General features: G+C 39.6%; 1 protein-coding gene across 3 annotated transcripts in view; it reads right to left on the bottom strand.

The window, feature by feature from the left end:
• DPY19L3 (dpy-19 like C-mannosyltransferase 3) overlaps positions 1-21,566 on the bottom strand; it is a 29,192-nt gene extending 7,626 nt beyond the window's left edge. The window contains exons 1-16 of one of the 3 annotated variants that reach the window (XM_026675919.2): positions 21,416-21,566; positions 16,411-16,552; positions 14,497-14,621; positions 11,787-11,877; positions 11,032-11,153; positions 9,831-9,976; positions 9,153-9,276; positions 8,405-8,539; positions 8,003-8,134; positions 7,489-7,590; positions 7,012-7,085; positions 6,716-6,874; positions 5,954-6,076; positions 5,211-5,322; positions 3,817-3,873; positions 1,498-1,580 (exon numbers count right to left, since the gene is read on the bottom strand). In XM_026675919.2, coding sequence (XP_026531704.2) covers positions 1,498-1,580; positions 3,817-3,873; positions 5,211-5,322; positions 5,954-6,076; positions 6,716-6,874; positions 7,012-7,085; positions 7,489-7,590; positions 8,003-8,134; positions 8,405-8,539; positions 9,153-9,276; positions 9,831-9,976; positions 11,032-11,153; positions 11,787-11,877; positions 14,497-14,621; positions 16,411-16,513 — 1,688 coding nt within the window. In that variant the 5' untranslated portion in view covers positions 16,514-16,552; positions 21,416-21,566. Of the gene's footprint in view, positions 1-1,497; positions 1,581-3,816; positions 3,874-5,210; positions 5,323-5,953; positions 6,077-6,715; positions 6,875-7,011; positions 7,086-7,488; positions 7,591-8,002; positions 8,135-8,404; positions 8,540-9,152; positions 9,277-9,830; positions 9,977-11,031; positions 11,154-11,786; positions 11,878-14,496; positions 14,622-16,410; positions 16,553-18,440; positions 18,702-21,415 lie in introns of those variants that run through there. The other 2 variants (XM_087971521.1, XM_087971522.1) reach the window with 2 other exon arrangements.

Genomic DNA, 21,566 nt, shown 5'->3' with positions numbered 1-21,566 from the left:
TATTTTATGTTTAAATCTATATATAAAACACTGCATATTGCACTCGGGAGACCAGGTTTATCAAACATTTAGCATCTCTTAATACAGAAGTGGTTTTAAAGCCCTCTGGCTGGTGAAGATTTGTCATGAGAATATGCCAATAAGGAAGCAGAAGGATGGAGATCACTTTAGCTGGCTTTCAGGATGCTGTCAGTGATTTATATGACCTCTTTACTTTTGAATAATCGCACTATTCATTATTATAGCCAGAAAGAGAGAAATTAGAATGAAGTAGTATAAAGAACAAACATTATGCCCCTAACCCCTAGAGATCATCTTAATCAGGGTTGGCAACTTTTAAGACCTGTGGACTTCAATTCCCAGAATTCCCCAGCCAGCATAAAGTGCCCATCACAGTCCTTAACCGAACACTGCTGCCATTAAGCAAACCCACTGTTTCCTATGGGGTATTATTTATTTGCACCCAACCTTTATACATTTTTATAAATAGCTTAAGACAGCAAACATATCTAATATTCCTTTCTCCTCCTATTTTCTCCACAAAAACCCTATAAAAGAAGTTGGGCTGAGAGAGAGTGACTGGCCCAAGGTCACTCAGCTCGCTTTCATGCCTAAGGTGGGATTTGAACTTACGGCCTCCCGATAAGTGTCTTATCAGCTAGACTAAACAAGGTTTTTTGCCAAAAATTAGAAGAAAACACCCATTATTATCAATTGTAGCGATGGTTGTCAAGCAACCAAAATCCATTGGAACTTTGGAACAGCAAGTACTTTTTTGGGGTGTGCATGTGTCTCTGTCGTAATTCGAGGACTACCTAGCAGTCAGAACAATCTGTGACATGCTAAAATTGTGTGCCATTTTGTAAAATATTTGCAATAGTTTGTTCATGTTTTTTTTTTATTTTCTTGCCTGTTTAGAACCTGGGCTATTGCATCATTGATGTAGTGTAGTAGACAGCATTTCTCAACCTCAGCACTTGAAGATGGGTGGATTTCAACTCCCAGAATTCCTCCAGCCATAAGCTTGCTAGCTGGGCTAATTCTGGGTGTCGAAGTCCACCCATCTTGAAGGGGCTGAGGTTGAGAAACACTGCAAGCTGGCTGGGAGAATTCTGGGACTTGAAGTCCACTTATCTTCAAGTGACTGAGGTGAACAAATAGTGGTGCAGGATATCTTGAACGTTGTCAAACCATGGTCAGCTGCTGAAAGTTTGGTCTGATGGAACAAAAATTTCTAACAAGATGTTTCTAGAGTCTTTATCTCTTGCCAACTGTTGGGACCGCCACACCAAAGCTGAATCCTCACTCATCTGAAGGTTATAGGTTGCCAAAAAATGGCATTGGGTAGTAATCTTAGTACCCATATTAAACCAAGCTACCTAGGTCATTTTTTAGCCTTTAAAAATTTAAGTAATTGAATAGAATTGGAAGCCATGGTCACAAAAGACATTGACTCGCCCATCCAGCATGTGATTTAAACAGAGTAAAGTTCCTTACTTAATCCAGTTCATCAACTCCACTGTGTCCGGGTCGTAGAATTCTCTCAGCTCTGACAGCTCTGCCATTATTCCAGGCAGGAACTAAGAAGAAAACAAACATAACCAAATAAATCATGGCAGATGCCCAAAGGAGCCCAGCTCTTCAGTATGGAAAAAAACCCATCATTTATAATGCCCGGGCAGCAAAGTTACTAGCAGATGTTTCTGATCTTTGATGCACTGTTTTGTTTGGCAATGGCGGACTCTCGTTTTAAAACACGTACAAGGGAAAATATGGACCAGGATAAAATCCGGAACAAGAAATTGGTGAAAGGCACAACTCAGATGAGTGTACGTGATGTGTATGAGTCTAAGCAGGGAAGGTAGCAGCCACAATATCACAACTCAACCCAGCCTCCTTTTGTGCAGGCGTTTGCATCGTATGCGCATGTAAAGGAGTTTGTGTCAACGGTCGGACTATCGAACCCAACAAATGTGGACAGTTTCAGGAACTTTGAAATCCCAAAAGCAAAACTTTATACTGGGCACATCATTTCAGCACTGAAAAATGCAAAACCAGCTCTAACTTTTCCCGTACAACCCTGCACAGTTAAAAGAACAGATTTCTCCTTCCTCCCACTGCACAGGTCACGTTGTCCAATGATGAACCATTATTTTGTTTTGAGATCAGTTCACATCTTGGCTGACACCTGCAGAAGTGTCCTTGGCTCTCACGGTTGAAGTCTGGAGCCTCCGCATTCCATCTTCCCTCCAGCTCTTTAGCAAGGGGGTGTAGGGGGCGGCATAAGCGCACCAACGTGCCTACCGTCCCTGTCCTATTGTTTCTCTTATTCTTTTTATTTTTCTTATATGTACCCATTTCATGTATTCACAACTATGTATACACTTATACTTATTATCTTGTAAACAATTGGCGAATCAAATAAATAAATAAATAAATAAATAAGTTGAAAAGCAATAATATTCACAGGAAGCATCAGCGAATTCAATCTTGACAGTTTGGGCTTCATTAGTAAACCTGCAACTTTTGTTTTGTTGTGAAGAGGCTGCTGGGTAGCAGTGGTGCCGTTCTACCGGTTCAGCCCGGTTCTGGTGTACCAGTAGCACCGAAGATCATCCGAGACGGAACCGGTTCTCTCTGAGCTGCTGTTGGGCCCACCTGCCTGCCCAGGCTCGTGTATTGACCTTTATTCCCTGCTTTTGAAGTGCAGCTGCGCCGTGTGTCAGCTGCTGAAGCCACAGGGATTGCAGGTGAGTAGGAAAGCCTCTGCATGTGTGCAAAGTGTGTGTGCACGCCCGAAGCGTGCCCACCAAGCCATGTCCACCGAACTGGTGGTAAACCTCTTTGAAACCCACCACTCCTGGATAGGTATGTTACTTATGGGGTCGCTGGTGCTTTCTGAGTTTGGTTCATTTCTTGCAGACGTTTCACTACCCAACATCAGGAGTCTCTGTGGCACAATGGTTAGAGTGCAGTACTGCAAGCTACTTCTGCTGCAGCCAGCTGCCTACAATTTGGCAGTTCAAATCCCACCAGGCTCAAGATTTACTCAGCCTTCCATCCTTCCGAGGTGAGTCAAATGAGGACCCAGATTGTTGGGGGCAAGAGGCTGACTCTGTAAACCACTTAGAGAGGGCTGAGAAGCACTATAAAGTGGTATATAAGTCTATTGCTATTATCGATTTTAGAAAGGAGTGGGGTTTTCTCTCTCTCTTTATATACAGGTAGTCCTTGACTTCATGACCACAACTGAGCCCAACTTTCCTGCTGGTAAGTGAGACATTTGTGAAGTGAACGTTGCCCCATTTTACGGCCTTTCTTGCCACAGCTGTTAAGTGAAATGCTGCAGTTGTTAAGACAGGAACACGATTACTGGCTCCTCCATGGACTTTGCTTATCAGAAGGTTCACAAAAGGTGATCCCACAACCGCAGGGTACTGCAACTGCCATAAATATGAGCCAGTCGCAAAGCAGCTGAATTTTGATCACACAAGCATGAGGATGCTACAATGGTTGTAAGTGTGAAAAACGGTCATAAGTCACTTTTTTCAGTGCCGTTGTAACTTTGAATGGTCACTAAACCAATTGTTGTAAGTCGAGGATTATCTGTGCAGTTTGTTGGGACTGTTTGTTTTATTCTTGGTAGTTGATATAACAACAGCCTAATCAAGGGACTAACCATGGCAAATTATGTATCAATTAAAGCTTGAGTTATTTTTTTAATTCAAATAGGTAAATCCTTGATACAAAAATTTTCTATTCTGAGAAAAGAGGGGAAAAAGAAACAAACTGAAAAAGACTTAAAAAGGCTCTTACCTTATAACAAAGGTAGAGCAGTATGAGGACTGGTGTTATATATCTAATCACAGACACCTATAAGGAGAAAGGCACAATTTTATGTACTGAAAGGAAAAAAATAATCCTGTTTAGACCAAACTCATAAGAAATTTATCACACAAATTGCGCATACTTTGAAGTCACAGAATGACTTTCTTTGACAGTGTTTCTATTAAGAATATTAAGCGTAGACTCTGTATTAGATTTCTATGAATTGTACTGAATTTTATCGTGCTGCATCTAAGCAAATCATGCGCACCTAGCATTTTTTATGAAAATCTTTACATTGTTTTATGCTTTTCATAGCTTCTACAACATCACCATCTAGTGGACTTAAATAGCATTCATTTTCAAAAGAAGCGTGTTTCCAAATGCATTCTAAATACAGTACTAGGAATATGTCAATATTTTATTCCGACATTTTGAGCTCTAAACATTGTAAAACATTCTACTTTCAATGCAAATGGCTATTTGAAGCAGAAAACTGACATTTTGAACAGTGCTGGAAGCTTTTGAAAATGCAGTAAAATAGCTGTTTGTGTTGAGAGCTGAAATTTTGCACGGGAAACAGGACATTTTGAGCTTTGAGCTCGAAAGAGTCAGACACAAAATATTGCACAACCCCTACCAAATAACTAATTAAATTGTACTCAATCTGTTTTCATCCACCATATCGCAAATCTGTTTAGGCCATGAAAACTAAACCAGAATTTTATTCATTATCGAAATGAGAAGATCAAAATGTAATGATTGAAATTCCTACTCCAGAGGGGAGTAATTTGAATTTTGAGTTCTTAATCACTTATTAAATTTTGCTGTTATCTTTAAATGTACCAATCTTTTTTTAATGCTTGTTTCTTGATTGTATGCCATCCAGTGTTTCAACTTTGAAGTTGGGTTTCCGTGCAGGTAGTTCTCAACTTCCAACTACAATTGAAGTCAGAATTTTGGTCATAAGTTGTTATGATTGTAAGTTGAGTTACATATACTCGGACTCAATTTTATGACACTTTTTACAATGTCCTTAAGTGAACCACTGCAGTTAAGCGAATGATGGGGTCAGAAGTCCGAATCCATTCTATCCAACGGGTGATATATTTTTTTGTTTGAAAATGGGGGAGGGGACATTGCAAAATGTGATCATGTGACCGTGGGATGGTGCAAATGGTCATAAATGTGAGCCTGTTGCTAAGTAACCAAAATGTGGCCATGTGACCACAGAGGGTGCTACAACAGTCATAACTTTGGTGGTGAGTTGTAAGCAACTTTTTTCAAGTCTGTCGAAACTTTAACTGGTTGTTAAATGAACGGTTTTAAATCAAGGACTATTTGTATAATTTGTTACATAACTAAAGAAATAAAAGATCTCTAACCCGTTTGGGTGTGTAATGATGAATGCATTTCAGAACCAGTCCCCAGATGTCACCACTGCACAGGCCAGAAGCTGCAAACATACATACATGAGAAGTCCAGAGATATTTCATCCTGCAAGAAAAAGGAAAATTAAAGAAAAATAAACCATATCTATTATCTGTTCACCCCCTGCAAATGAAACATAGCTCTTATATTTTTTTTAATTAATAATTTTTATTAAACTTATCAAAATATAAAATGCAAAAGAAAGTGAAAATAGTCGGGAAATGGGAGGGTAGAAAGGGAAGAGAAAGAAATATAGGGGAAAAGGAAAAAACGAAAAGAAAAGTATTGACTTCCAATTCTTTTTAGTGCAGTAGAATATCATAACATTACAGCCTCAATATTTTACTTTTACATACATATTTCTATAGCCACAAATTTATCTAATCAGCAAAACCCAAAGCCATTGTTTCATTTTTTTTTTCATCTCAAGCACAAAATCCAGAAATGGTTTCCAAGTAGAAAGTAACCATGAAACTATTTAAAAGCAGCTTTCCAGGCAGCTAATACAGCAACAACTGACTGCTCATCAGGAAAAACTATAAATGAACAGCCTTTAATCTGTCAGAGGTTTTATAGAAGGACAATGCCGTGGGTTTATGCAAAGGGAGACCAGCATCCATCTGATTGGTTCTTTGTTTCTTCTTAATGGACTGTTTTTTTGTGGTTTTTCACGATAGATGCACGAGATAAAACGTACCTCATGGTGCTTATGGCCAGGAGCCCGAAGGAAATGGTGTGCATCAAGTGGTAAGCCACGGCAGGTTTGAACACGGTGGTAGATGTGGGTTGTTTTTCCACAGATTTGATGCTGGCACGACCACTGAGCAAATGAAGGAGGAGGAAAGATATATAACTGTGCCTAGCAAGGAGGACGACTTTAAAGTTCTTTTTAAAAGGACATTTGTAGGCAGCGCAAAGCATCCTCTTACTTATTCTTTATTCAGACCATAAAGCATTTTAATGCAACTGTAAGGGATTCTATGGGTTGAATGTGTTAAATGTTCCCCTGTGTGAACTTTTACACTTTTACACAATACAACACTAGGGTCAAATATACAGAAGCATCGCTTTTTTTAAATTTGCAGGTGATAATTTTGCAGACAATGGGGGTGGTATGTGCAGCTGTGTAAATAAATATTTCCCTGATCAGTTTCTTTGAAAATTAGGTAGGTGGGGAGGGAATGGAGATTTTGCAGTATCTTTCCCTGCCACGCCCACCAAGCCACGCCACGCCCACCAAGCCACACCCACAGAACTGGTAGTAAAAATTTTTTGAATCCCACCACTGGTGGGGAGGGAAAATTAAGTCCACTAATTTTGAAACAATGCTTCAGAGATGCATATCCAATCAATGGCATATACATGCTGCCAAATTCTCTTAAACCTGGTCGCGCTCTTAATGGTGGGGGAGGAACCCTCACAACCAGAACAAAGCTCGACCATTCAGAAACAGACCTACCTGAGGTTTTGAAAAGAGACAACAGCAGCTGTTGTGGCCGTGATCAACAGGACAAATAAGTAAGCGTAAAAAACCAGCGTATCTGAAAGTCTTGCGAAAGTATTAAAAGGCAAAAGACCGAAAGCTTCTTCACACAAGTACAGGTTAGCATCAAAATCTCTAAAGAAATAAGAAGAAATACGGTGACAAAGTCTGTGATTTAAGCTATTCATTTATGAGAACTATCTCCTCTACCCTGAAACGTGGAAAGATCTTCCTTCTAAGCAAATGCTTTAGGAAAACAATTATTGCTGTACCTTGTTGCTCCGAATCCGAATTTTGCTTTCAGAAATTTGAAGATGTGCTCATCCGATTCCAGATTTAAAATTCTCTATGGGGAAAGGAAAAACGTACAGCATTTATATTCTCTGGAAAGGACTGTACAATTTAGTCCCTTCCTGCCAATCTTTCTATTCTCATGACAGAAATTACTTGAATATTCTTTAAATCAGTGCAATAATTCATACGATTCAAATCTACAATAAAAGTACTCTAAAATTAAAGGAGGAGAGGAGAAGATTTTCCTTTCCCTGAAGATTTCTGTGAACCCAAAAAACCGGTCCAGAAGTTTGGAGGAACCACCAGAAGATAAATTAGAGATGTGGAGCTGAAGAAGACTGAAGTTTTCTTCTACATAAATAGATATAGTCCTCTAACATTTAATCCCTAAGGCTTAATTATCCCATATTCATCTTAAAATGATGCTCTATAGATGGAGGGGGGAAAAAACCCACCTTAATAAAATTATTTACAAGGAATGTCAAGCACAGCACTAAAAGCACATGGAGGAGAAGTTTCCCAATTCTGCTTAACAAGCCGCCGGTTTTCAAGTTATTCTGGAAAAGGCAAGCAGTTAACAGTACTTAAAATGCATCTACAACAACACAAATTACATTTGTTTGGTATTTCTGGATTATTAATTAAATAATGTTAATTAATGAAAAGTTTTATTGTTGTATTAACCACTTATTGCTATCCAACAAAGGCCATTTTCAGCTTCAGACAAGTAATCTTCGACTTATAGCCAATTTTTTAGCGCGGTTCAAAAAGATAGATTTGAGCTCTAATTAAAATAGTGAGCCACAAGGACAGAGAGGAAAAAGGGGAAGAAATGAGGTGTAAATAATATTTATTTGTGCTTGCTGTCTACCATTTATAATGGTACAAAACAGATGAAAGAGCAGGTAAACAACAGCTTTTATGCTTTCGTAGCTAGTTATTTTGGCAAAGCAAAAATGGAATACGTACCTGAAGTTTCCTCGCTAACAAGGCTGACATATTAAAGCTTACAAGCAATGATCCAATTATCATGGAATTAAAGAACTGTAAGGTATAAACCATCAGCAGACTGGCCACCTGAATGATATAGAGCCATACAACCTGCAAAAAGGATTAAGAAATGATGCCAGTCACAGCTTCTATTTTTTTGGTATTAATGCTTGGACGAGAGAGACTAAATTTACACGATTCATTTTTGCTTTACACCTAACCCAATTTAAAATTCATTATTTTTTAATAACCCCACTGCATTCAGGTGATATATTGTGCAGAGCAGGATAGTATCAAACACAGCCAGTTGTGTGAGTCTCTTATTATTTCAACATGACTTCAGTCTGCCCCAATGAGTGCTCCATCCAATAATTAACTTACTTTTCCTTCAGGAATCATGTCAAGGCAGTCGAGGGTGAACAAAGCCATTGCTTGGATCAACAGAATGAACTGATTAAATTGCCAAGTCAAACTTAAGAGGAAGGTTGCAATAAACACGGCTAGAAGTGTCAACCTCTGTAAGAGGGAAGAAGAAAAACAACTGAATGAAAAAGAAGACGGGAAGGCTGAGTCAACCTTGAGTCAGTCAGAATCAAACTCCTGGCTTTGGGCAGAGTCAGCCTGCAATAGTGCATTTTAACCCCTACGCCACCATGGCAATAGAATAGAATAGCAATAGCACTTACACTTATATACCACTATACAGAACTTTACAGCCCTCTCTAGGCAGTTTACAGAGTCAGTATATTGCCCCCAACAATCTGGATCCTCATTTTACTGACCTCAGAAGGCTGGAAGGCTGAGTCAACCTTGAGCCAATGAGAATTGAACTGCTGGCATCATCAGTTATGACATGTGAAGGACGATACATAGGGACTTCCTAATCCCCTTGAATGCAGTGGTTGAACCAATCTATGGATGCATTTTGTCCTGACATTAGATGCTAAGCTCTTTTTGGCAAATGCTAGGTATAGTATATAAAGTTTATGGTCTTTGTAGGATGAATTCAATCGATGATGTGATATGGGTTTGTTTTGATACCGTTGCCAATATTTCTTTAGCTGTAGCCAAATAGTTTAGCATGACATTTTCTCAGGAAAACCTTTCTGACAAGGAAAGAGAGACTTACTTCGTGAGCAGATCGCAAATGTGGTCTGAAAAGGACCGTAATTGCAGCGAGCTGGACGGCAAAGAATGGCAGTGCCCAGTTTTCTCTTAGCGGGATGGTGAATTCCACCCGGGTGGTATCTACTCTGTGGAAATCAAAATCAACTGTTAGTTCTAAGCTAAGATGGGGAAACTTCTCAGTGAGGGGGAAATTAAAACACACTTGGAATATTCTTTGCCTACTGTGAAATATGGCAAAAAGTTTACAGGCTAATCAGACAAATGTTTAAAAGGTGTTTTTTTAAAAAATGGTCTGGTTTCTAACAGTGAGGAGTATGGTGAAATTGTGGAATTTCTGGTCCAGATTTAACTTTTGTTTTTGCGTTCGAGTGAGTGTGAAGCCTTTTTTTCCCTCACCCAGAGCCTCTGCGCGGACCCTGCATTTACCTCCACCAAAAATGGGCCGCGTGGAGATTCCTGGGAGAGAAGGGGCTAGCTGGTCGGTTGAAATACCGGTTCGGCGAACCAGCTGTAACTTTAACATCTGGTTCGCCTGAACCGGTCCGAACCAGTAGAATACCACCCCTGCCTACCTGGGTTTACCTCAAGGTAGCTCTCCTAATATGAACATTCTGATCTTCCCAGGTAAAATTTTCCCCAGGGGAAAAAAAATCATTATGATAGGAGAAAACAACCTCACCTGTTGACGATATACCAGACAGCAGCTAATACACCCGAAAGCCATGTTCCGCTAAGAAGCCAGCTAGTTGCATATAAGGCAAGAACACACACAGCTTGAAGGCTGAACAGTGTATAGATGTAAAAATAAACAGGTTCTAAAAATCTCTGCAAAAGAAGGATAAATCAAGTAGTGAAGTGGTCATAATTTCTTTCAGCATGATGTCAACTGTTTGTATCCCAAATTTTTTTTTTGTAAAACCCATCCTGCTTATTAGGAAGCCTTTTGAAACTTGAAATATGACTTAGGTTCAACTAAGACATCCTGTAATTCTTCAAATCTACTGTACTCTTGGGGGAAGAGGTTATCCACATTGAACTCAGTAAGATTACATCTAAGCAAAAATATTTTTATGTGTGTGTCTTAGAGTCCAATCTTGACTCTTGGGGGAGTATAAGGACCAATCTTTGCATTTTTGTAGGCAAGATTTTTAGATGATGTTTTGCCAGTCAAAATCTTCTTCATGTGGCTGGATAAAAATGATTGGGCCAAAGTCATGCAGCCGACTTCCATTCCCAAGGCAAGATTAAAATTTACGTTTCCCTACTCCAAATCCAGGACTTTAACCATTGTACCAAATATATCTTTGAGTCAGCCTTGATTCCTGACTACATGAACCTGAAATTTACTTGGCAAGGTTTCAAAATCTTGCTTGTATCCTTAGGATTTTTTATTGACTGTTCGCTAATGTGATTTGATTTGATTTGATCGCTTATTATTATGGTTCCTAGTATGATTTGACTGCTTATTTGTACCCTCTGACTACTATTAAGTGTTATACCTATGATTCTTGATGAATGTTTTTTTTTCTTTTTATGAACACTGAGAGTATTTGCACCAATCACACTTGGCCAATAAAGAATTCTATATATTCTATTCTATATAAAGATTTCAGAAGTGGTTTGCCCTTGTCTCCTTCGTAGGGCTGGCAGAGTGACTGGCCCAAGGTCACTCTGGCGGTTTTATATCTAAGGTGGAATTAGAGCTCCCAGTCTCCCAAAGTGGCTTTGAAATATGTTTCAGGCCCCATGTGTGTGTGTGTGTGTGTGTGTGTGTGTGTGTGTAAAACAGTGACATTAAATGTTACTGCATTTATGCAACAACCATAACCACATGGGTGACTTTTTTGAGTATTTGCCAGGGATTTTTCATTACAACTTACTTTCAAATGAAGCACTGTATATAGCATGCTGAGAAATACTTCTTGATAAACATTCATCCTTTCAAGTATATTAATTGTTCTCATTGATTCAGTTTTATTGTCATAGATCAAGCTGTGTAAACCTGCACAGTGAAAAGGAAGAGAAAATGTGACACCTCCACCTATAAAAACCCATGAAAATGTTGAAGACTTCTGCTAAAGCAAAGCTACAAAGAAAGAAACTGAAATAATGTCATTCATTCATTCATTTTCTATAACTGCCCATCTCAACCAACTTTATCTTCTTTGTTTAGAGCATGGGGATCCATGCTTTTAGCTTGCTTGGGCCATACTGAGTGAAGAGCAATTGTCTTGAGCCTCATATAAAATATATAACAATAGTTTAATGTATATAAATAACAAGCGTCCTTTATTTTTTAAATATGTTTTATTATAATTTTGTGTGCCCACATTAATAGCTCTCCAGGGTGGCATACGGCCCAAGGGCCAGACATGTAAAGTCAATGGAGAAAGCCGAATTCGCTTAAAGACTGTATGGTTCACTTAACAACTGCAGTGACTCGCTAAAGAATCATGTCAAAAATGTTGTGATTTAACAACCGCATGGTTTAACAATGTAAATTCTAGTATCAATTGTGATCAAAAGTCAAGGATTACCTGTGGAAGGCAAAGCTGGATAATTGGGTTCTAAGCACACAACAGTTTTTATGTATTTGATGCAGAAAAATAACACTGAAACAGTAATTCTACCATACCTTGTTGAATTGATGGAGCCGCCAGCATCTGTTTGTAATAAGAGTAGTACAAACCGCATTCTGTTCTGAAAGAAATTTCCCGTTCTACTTCCTACAAAGAAGCAAATTGGTTGAGATGCAAGAAGAACCTTAAAGTATGAATCTATTAATTTTGCTTGACTTTGACCTGTTTAGTACCCTTGGGCAGGGTTCACATATCACAAAAAGGCCATGTTTAACTATGTTTTGTTGTACATCCTAAAATTAGTTCAATCCCCACTTTGGAAGGCTGTCTGACATATTGCAAACGCTATACTAAAAACCAAAGCTGTCCCATTAAGTCTGACTGCAATGTTTCAACTTAGTCTTAAGTAAAATAGAGTTAGAGGAAGACGGAGAAGAATTTATGCAATACAACTTTTTAAACTTATGGGCTAAACCCACGCTTAATGACTTCAGGGTATCTGTACTTGGCATGACTAGGTCGAGATGCAACCCTATACATTAAACAGGCAAAGTCGTTTGTAATACTTATCTCATTCCTCAATACAGTTATTCCAGGCCATAGATCACTAACTTTCCTAGCTCAAGCAGTGTGAAATTGAGGTTGAAAGATTAATCAAGATTATTTTGTGGTTTGATGACACAGCAAAGCTTTAAACTCTTCTTACTGACGTTCACATATTTCTTGACAATTTTGTCCATTGATCAAAATACCAATTTCTAAAGAAATGCAAGGAACTATAAACCATGTTTTATTTCAGATAACCGGGATAGGAATTATAATCAAGAAAAAAAAACCACCTTAATCTAGCATTGGTTTTTGAAAGTTACTTCCATGATTCAGTAATTCTTGTGATTTTATACTGACAAACAAAAAGTCTTAACTGATGTGCCCTATGTATAAGAACAGAAGCGCTCCTGGGTGAAATGAAAATTTAAAATTGGTAGCTGGACTCTCTCTCTCTTTTTAATTCTTACACCTACATGGGGAAAAAAAAAACTCCAGAGAAGTTGGATAAATTACATCTGCTTAGAATAATCCACCAAAATCAATTAGTTTACTCTAATCTGGAATGAACCCAATGGAAATTTTATGGACGTCTTTTCCACGCTCTTTTGTCTTTTCTAAAGTCATTTGTATGTTACAGCCCTCATCCTGTCATTACATTCCATGTCTGATCCCAATTTGAATCGGATAGAGTCCTTCTATTTAAAATAATCTTGTCTTTTGCAACATGGGAAAGATGCTTTTATGCTGGTAAGCTTTTAATCTCCTGGGTTGCAAAGACTTAAGGGACTCTGCTTGTTTTAAAGCTGTTTTATCTGCTGTATTTGTCTGTTTTATTGTCTTGCTGACATTCAAGGCTTATCAGGTGGTTAGCCAGGATATCTAAGGGGGAGAGAAGGAAGAACTAATATCCAACATGATGACATCAGCCCACAACTGTCACAAATTATTTCAGCAAGTCACAATTGGCACAAAGGACATATTTCAGGCAAGTGCTGTGATGATGTGCCATTGTTAAGGTTTGTGGGGATACACATTTTCTACCACACGAAGAGCTGCAATATGTTTGCTTTAATGGCTGTAATGGTAGTCCAATCACAAAGGGCAGTGTTTCCCAAGCTTGGCAATTTTAAGAATGGTGGACTGAACTCACAACCAAAAAAATCAATTCCAGATGGTAGAGTATGGACCTCAACTCCCAGAATTCCCCAGCCAGCCAGCTCCAACAATTCCAGATGAGAGATCTCACCATCTTTGGAAGCACTTTCAATTGTTTGTATCGGACTATTTTACCCTAAATTCAATCAGCCACAAAGCTTGTAGGTTAATACTACTGATGTCTCCACATTTGTTATGCATTTGGAAAAAAATTATATATAATGTACAATATCATCTAACATATTTTTGAAACATTCTGGGTTTAATGGGGGAGGGGGGAAGGAAGATTGATCATAGAGAGGGATCCAATTAGCAAGAATGCATCAAACATAATTAATTTGTAAGCTGGGCACCAGCTGTATTCTACCAAATGCCACACTTTATGAGGTAAACATTACTGTTTTACATCTGTTTTATACTAAGCTAACATCTGTTTTCCTTATTTGCCAGTTCTGTAACAAGTTCTACTCTTTTCTAGACTTTCATCAATTGTGGCCAGAGCATAACAATTTAATAGTAAAATCCATTCAGCCACATTAACATTAGTTAAGTAAACAAAGTAGTTCTTCCTTACTAGCAACACTAATATTAATAGAAGATATATATTTTATAAATATCAATATGTAAAATGTGGACATAGTTTATTCAAATGCTTGTGTTGCTGCTAATTATTGCTGGGCCTCAGAGTCTTGTGATTGAATCAGGTCTAATTGGATAATTAATAAATAAGATTAATACGAGATTTCTATTGTTATCCTACATTGTAGAAAGAGTGTTGTGTTCAAATTGCTGAGTTACTGAAATAATTATCACTTTTTTGAGGGGAAGATTTTCGATCACTTGGGGGCCCTGATTTATCCCACAAGGACGAACAAAAAAGATTGAATTGAATTTGCTGTGACATGTGACAAAAAAATAGACAACTGGGCAGCTTCCTGGTGTACAAAATGTTCAACACATAGCACTAAGTATATTGATTATATTCTATGCAAACACTTTTATGATGAAGAACAGTAAAATAGGAACAGACCAAAACTTTCAGAATGCAACAGCAATGGTTACCTTGATATTTGAAAACCACAGATCATTTTCATGGAGCGTGGAGATGTAAGCAGATGTGAGTATTCCCAAGAAAAGGCCCACAATTCCACCAATGACAAGTGAAACCTTCTTCCATTGTTTTGCACCTAGTTAAAAGTTTGAATTTAAATGATTTGAAACGAAGTCAGTCATCTTCTCCAGTTACTGTCCATGTTCTATCCATAAATCTGTATAGTTTTAATGCTTTAATATATATATATTGTTTATTTTATAACTTGTAGGTTGCCCAGAGTCAACTTATAGGGGAGACAGGTGGCATAAAAAATTAATAAGAAATAAACAAATAATATTGATTTATCATATACATGTAGACCATTTTATTTCTTTCCAACACAGCACAGAAAATGGAAACCACTAACAAAACCTGTACTAAAACTACTGAGTTCAGCTAAAGACTGGTTGTTTTCTCCTGACAGGGGAGTATAGGTAAATCCTTGACTTACACCATAATCTTACACCCTAATCCCGTGATGGTGAATCTATGGCATGCGTGCTACAGGTGGCATGCAGAGCCATTTGTGCGGGCACACGAGCCCCAGCCAAACTTACCTGCACTGCGCATGCGTGCGCCTCCCAGCTGATTTTCAGCCCACTTGACGCCATTTTCGCCCTTCTGAAGGCTCGAGGGAAGCCTCTGGAATCCCAGGAGGCTGAAAAATGGGCCTTCCGGAAATACCGGAAGTGCCAAAACGAGTCCGTTTTCAGCCTCCCAAGGCTCCAGAGGCTTCCCTCGAGCCTCCAGGAGAGCGAAAACAGCCTGCCCTGGGCTGCAGAGGCCCTCCGGAAGCTGAAAACGGGCACTTCCGGTATTTCCGGAAGGCCTGTTTTTTGGCCTCCCAGGACTGCAGAGGCTTCCCTCGAGCCTCCGGGAGGGTGAAAACGGTCTCAAACGGGCCAAAAATCAGCGGGGAGGCATGCGCATGTGCAGTGCAGGTAAGGGATCAGGAAGGGGGTATTGCATATACATGCGTGGGGTGCGGGGTGCATTGCATTGTGGGTGCTGGCGTGCATGCGCTTTCGGCACACCACAACAAAAAGGGTTGCCATCACTGCCCTAATGGCATCTGCCCACTATAGTATTAAGTCAGGGTGGTCATAAAGCAGGTCATCCAAGGGACCGACACAATTTTATGCACTGTTTTGCAGTGGTCCATCATAACTTCGAATAGCCAGTAAGTGATTGGTCGTAAGTCAAGGATCACCTGTACTGCATAAGAGAGGCCAACTGAAATCAGAGATGTTCTTTGCAAAACCAGACCAAAGAGCTCTTCATTTAGGTGGTAATTCTGGTGCTCTCTGAGCTTTATTGTTGGCAAACATTGTGGCTTAATGTAACAGAATACTGAAAAAAAGAATAACTAATTGCTATTTCTGCATGGAATAATTCATTTTTTGTTTGCATGTTGTTCAAAAATAAGGAGCCGTATAGTGGCACAGTCGTTAGAATTCAGTATCGCAGGCTGACTCTGCCCACTGCCAGGGGTTTGCTTCCTATCTCGCTGTGGGGCTTACAATAATGAAAAGGAAAGGAAAACAGTGCAAACAGAACAGAAATAAAATAATAGAGCAATAAAATAATATCGAAGGAGCACAACAAGAATAATACGTTTATACAGGGTATCCCAAAAGCTTCGGTACAATTTTAAAATTTAAAACTGTATCGAGACTTTTTAGGACACCCTGAATGCTTTTTCTAAGTTAATTTTTTTTTTAAAAAAACCACCTTCATTAAGTTTCAAATAAAGGCAAGATGCAAAGCAACAACACACCAAAAAAAAAGGCAAAAATTAAAAAGGAGAGGAGATCAAAGGGGAAAACTGTTAAAAAGTGACCAAAAAATTGTTCTAATTTTTCTTTCACACAATTGTGACTTACCAGCTACGCTCTTCTCGTTAAGTTTCCAGTTTTTCTCCTGTGACAGACAATCTTGTGGAACATTGGTACTTTTTATTCCTCTTCTCTGTCTAACACTTGTCATGATGTCAGTAACATTCACACATTATACTTTATCTGGTTCCTATATGCATATTTACAAACACAAAGTACTAAAGGTGTTAATTAAACATCCACTTAACAGTCAATCAATCCTTCTTTTCCTCCTCCCTCCTCTTTAAAATGTATACTAGGAAGTAAAGATTCACACTACACAGAGAATGGCAGGTTTTGAACATTAACGCTGCAGAAATATTTTTTTTCTCCTTGCAGAGCAATTAATCATCTTCTTGGCTTACTCCTGTCACAAATAAATTAGAGAAACAAACACGATTATCAAACACATTAGTTCATTTGAGATTTCAGATCTGTCATCCAGGGCACAAAGAAGATAGAATAAAAGCAAAATATCTTGATTCTTTCTTTCTTTCTTTCTTTCTTTCTTTCTTTCTTTCTTTCTTTCTTTCTTTCTTTCTTTTCTTTCTTTCTTCTTTCTCTCTCTCTTTCTCTCTCTCTCTCTCTTTTTCTTTTGGCTTGGTACAATACAGGTAGTTCTCAACTTACAACAGTTCATTTAGTGACTGTTCAAAGTTACAACGGCACTGAAAAAATGTGACTTATGACCATTTCTCACAGTTACAACCTCTGCAGCGTCCCCAGGACCATATGATCAAAATTCAGATGCTTGGCAACTAGTTCATACTTACGACCGTTGCTGTGTCCCAAGGTCATGTGATCAACCACCTTTTGCAACCTTTTGACTTTTCACTTAACAACCGGGTTACTAACTCATCAGCTGCAGTGATTCACTTAACAACTGAGGCAAGAAAAGTAAAATGGGGCAAAATTCACTCAACGTCTCACTTCAAAACAGAAATTTGGGACTCAAATGTGGGCGTAAGTGGAGGACTACCAGTAGTAGGATCCATAATTATAGAAATGTGTAAATTCCTACTATTTGGAATTTTATCTTGATATACAAGCCCTCTTCTGCTGAAAGAATATTTTAGTTTTGTAGTAACTAAAATGTTTTTTTTTAGCAGAAAAGGGCTAAATATATCAAGATAAACTTCCAAATGGGATCTTCATTTCTATGAAGACTTTTCAATACCAAGTTACCAGAAGGCAGTGAGAAGTCAAGTATGGAAATAAAATAATTATTTCCTGCGTGACGTTATTTTAAAAGGAGGGATAATAACAGTCTAAAGTTCTATAACCACATGACTATGGCTTGTGCAGTTTTGGTTAGTTCCCAGCATTTTTGCTACATTTTCAGCATGTTTTCAATTAAAAAAAACAAAAAACCATTTGGGAAAATTGATTTGTTTAACGACTGCATGATTCACTTAATGATAGAGTGATTGGGATCTACGATCACATGATTCTCGTAACAACCGCCATAAAAACGGTAGAAAAATTGGTTCCGGTCATGTGAGTGCCTGAGCTTATGACTGCAATGATTAACAACCAAAACTATGTTCCTGGCAAAATACATGTCAACTCATAAAATATTTCTATGGTCTTTTTAGAGTTGCCAACAGAAAGGGTGGGGGGAGCTGTGCAACAGCTTGCAAAACTGAAACTGCATTCCATAAATGTTTTCAAAGATAGTAACTAGGTGACTGAAGTTTCTGCCGGGCAAAATTCTAACTGGAGAGCATGATTGATGACTGTGGGCTATGGATGTGTCCCATTGGAGAATATGAATTATGATATACCCAGGGGGTGGGGAGAAAACCAGGATCAAGGGTGACAATGAATTATATGTCTCAGAGTCGGCTACACCCAGGCAGTGCCAGCATGTTAACTCCCAATAAATCCGTATTGAGCGTGCATGCTTTTTGAGCCTCCCTTATCTAGGTTTCCTGGAAAAATACATAGGAAAATCCCATTGGATTAAAACCAACCTTCCAAAAATACTGCCAAAAGTACAGTATTCTGTTCTCCTGGCAGGACCCCAAAATGGAGAAAACTTACTTTAGGTTAGTCACGCTCTCTCTCTCTCTGCTCAGTCTATTACAGAAGAGTTGCTTTAAAGAGCAGAATATGCTTCAGCACTGCAGGTAGCAGCTTAACTGGCTGGTTTATAAAAATCTGATCACAGCTGATCGATCCGTGGGCCAAATTGGGAAGTTTTAAAAACCATCATAGGCGAAAGCAGTGACAAACAGCTGCTGCACTTTTTTCCAGACAATCCACAGGACGTGACCATAGAGTGCCGAGGTTCTAAGTTCAACTCAATGTTTAAACAAGCAGCGTGCAATAGAAAGAAAGAAGGAAGTGCTGTTTTATCTATTATTGGTTGATGGAAAGAAATTTCTATTCTGGGCTTCCTCTGTCAAAGGAGCATTCAGAGCACAAGATTAATGTGCATTTTGCCAGGCAGAAGAGGGATTTTAATTACTGAAACTGCTACATAATGCTACCGATGTCATGGAACTCTTAGATCAGTGTTTTTTTAACCTGGACAACTTTAAGATGTGTGGACTTCAACTCCGAGAATTCCCTAGCCAGTATCGAAACCCTTAGATCAGTGTTTTTTTAAACTGGACAGCTTTAAGATGTGTGGACTTTATGCTAGCTGGGGAACTCTGAGTCTTGAAGTCCACACATCTTAAAAGTTGTCCAGGTTGAAAAACACTGCAATCTCTTTGCAAAATAAATAATTGTGGCGTCTTCCTTGTTGCTTATTCAGAAAGGAGGTGCCAGGAAGGGGAAAAGAAGGGGGATAAGGGAGAGAATGAGCACCCTATCATGGCTTCTCCAAACTCAAAACTCTGCTTCTTCAGTCTTTCCCACCGGAACAGATTCTCCAAGAAGCTACGTTACGATAACGCACTATCAGTACAAAATTGCCTGTCTCGTTAGATTAAGTTAGGGTTAAACCCAACTGAATTACTTCTGAACAGACACATCTGGGATGACACCAACTCAGCTCAAGCTACGCATATTGCCAAATTCACAAAATTGAATCCAGCTCAAGAGGGCAGAGATTATTGCTACGTAAGGCAAAAGCAAGCTGGAACCAACTTTTGAATCAACAGTTGAATTTTTCAGCCTTTAACTTACCTATCAATGAACTGGTAAGGAAACCGACTAGTTAGTAAAATACATATGCACCATGACAATTCAATCATAATCCATCTTAAAGCAATAACTACATTCAGACAACCTCCCAGTCCACAATTAACCTAAGGGCAGCAATTTTAGCCTAATCTTTGAGGCTTACACAGGTTCTGAAAATAATCGGAGGCTGGATCTGTACACAACTAAAACGTGCTGGATTTCTTTGTGGTTAAATTTTTCATGCGAGTTCAGCCTATCTGGGTGTTTTCCAAGGATATGACATTTGGCAGGAAAAGGGAAAGAGAGGAGCTGACTGCCTATTCTGAGACTATATAACATTATAAATTGGAGAACGAATGGAAGGAAGGAAGGAAGGAAGGAAGGAAGGAAGGAAGGAAGGAAGGAAGGAAGGAAGGAAGGAAGGAAGGAAAGGAGAGAAAGTATTCACCTGTATTGATTTTTAATTAAATATTGTTCCATACCAGCCTGTTCCAAAATGATTTCAGGAGATTTAGAGTAAAAAAAAAGAGCAATTCTAGGGCCTATTCTAGTTTTCTCCAGCCAAGCTGAGGATGATGGCGTTGTCTGTCATCCAGAAGAGAGGGCACCTGATTGCAGCTGAGTAATGTAGAATAAATCTCTGCAATCCAGGTGCGTCTTCCAGAGATGCTGGACCACATTTCCCATCATCCAATTGGCAGAGAGACCATAATGGCAGAAATGTTGCTGGTCCAATGGGAAAATCCCAGGTAGGAAAACAGACTGTGTCTTTAAAATTCTTAGATGGATTTAAGCCTCGACTGGGAAAGTTTCTTTTTTTTTAAAAAAAAAGATGGAAACGCAAAAGGCAAAAAGAAAGGGAATTTAATGCCATGTGTACATTTAAAAAGTATAGTTATGTTTTTTTAAAAGAAAAGGTGGGAAGGAAGGGGAGAAAAAGATCTAGAAACGATCCACTTTATATCCTATTTTTACGTAGGTAGGTCTTCTGCGGATATATACATATTGTACATAATATAACTGGTGCTTATCAATATTAGACCATACTGATTGCTTTTATGGTCAGATTTCTTTGTCCTGTTATTTTTTTTCTAAGAAGGCCTACATTTGATATACACATATTTCTAGATAAAATTAAAATAAATTCTTTGAAAACGAAGGACTATATTTACAAAAAAAAAAAAAGGAAAGAAGAGGGGAATTAAAGGTAAATAAAGGTGGCAGGGTTCTAAATTTATAGAGAAGAATCCCAAGGTTGTGTTACGAACCTGGTTGGCATAAAAAGGGCACCATGGCGAAATGAAACCAGGGTTAATGGAATCCACTGAGGGGTTCAGGTCTGCCCAGGTGCCTGAACCCCCTAAACTGCCCCCACACAGGGCCCAGTTCCCACGACCTACTGAGCTCCCAAGCCAAGAAAGACCCTTCTTCTTTCTTGCAGCCCAATTCGTGCCAATCCATCTCGAAGATGGCCCTGGAGCGATGCTCATGAAAGGGAGGCGGGGTGGGGTGTGTGTGTGTGTGTGTGCACGTGTGAATGCAAACACAGACCGAGAGGTTTTGTGTGTGTGTGCGTGCGCAATGCCTGCGTGCATGAGGCTGGCTCGGCGCAAAGGGGCAGATCCGGATCTACGCGGACCAATTGCGGTCGTTCTTGGGGGAGGGGAGCCCCAGGAGACCCCCCCGAAGGCTCCGATCCCGAAGAGCATCCCTACACGTGTGTTTTCCACGCACAGCTGCGAGGGCGGCGGGGCAGCATCCGCGAACCAAGGCCCGGCCCAGCCGCTTCTCGGGCCCCTCCCGCAGCCGGCCTACCCCGGACCCGCCGCCGCCCCGCCGCCTTGCCCGCCCGGGGAGCCTGGGAGCGGCGGGATCCACCTACCTGCCGGCGGCGGCGCAAGGCTTGGCGGCGTTCCGGGAAAGGCGGCCTCGGCTGGTTGGGCGCCGGAGGAAGGGAGGCGGGCGGGCGGGCGGGAGCGCAGCCGGGGCGAAAGGAGGAGCCAGCCGGGCTGGGCTCGGCATGGACGGGAGGG

This window comes from Notechis scutatus, chromosome 9 (genome assembly GCF_049901735.1).
Source record: "Notechis scutatus isolate UNSWTSFEM ecotype Mainland chromosome 9, rNotScu1.2, whole genome shotgun sequence".
In the NCBI taxonomy this organism is placed as follows: Eukaryota; Metazoa; Chordata; class Lepidosauria; order Squamata; family Elapidae; genus Notechis; species Notechis scutatus.
The sequence above is the reverse complement of the archived record's forward strand: the minus strand, read 5'-3'. Positions and strand labels throughout refer to the sequence as shown.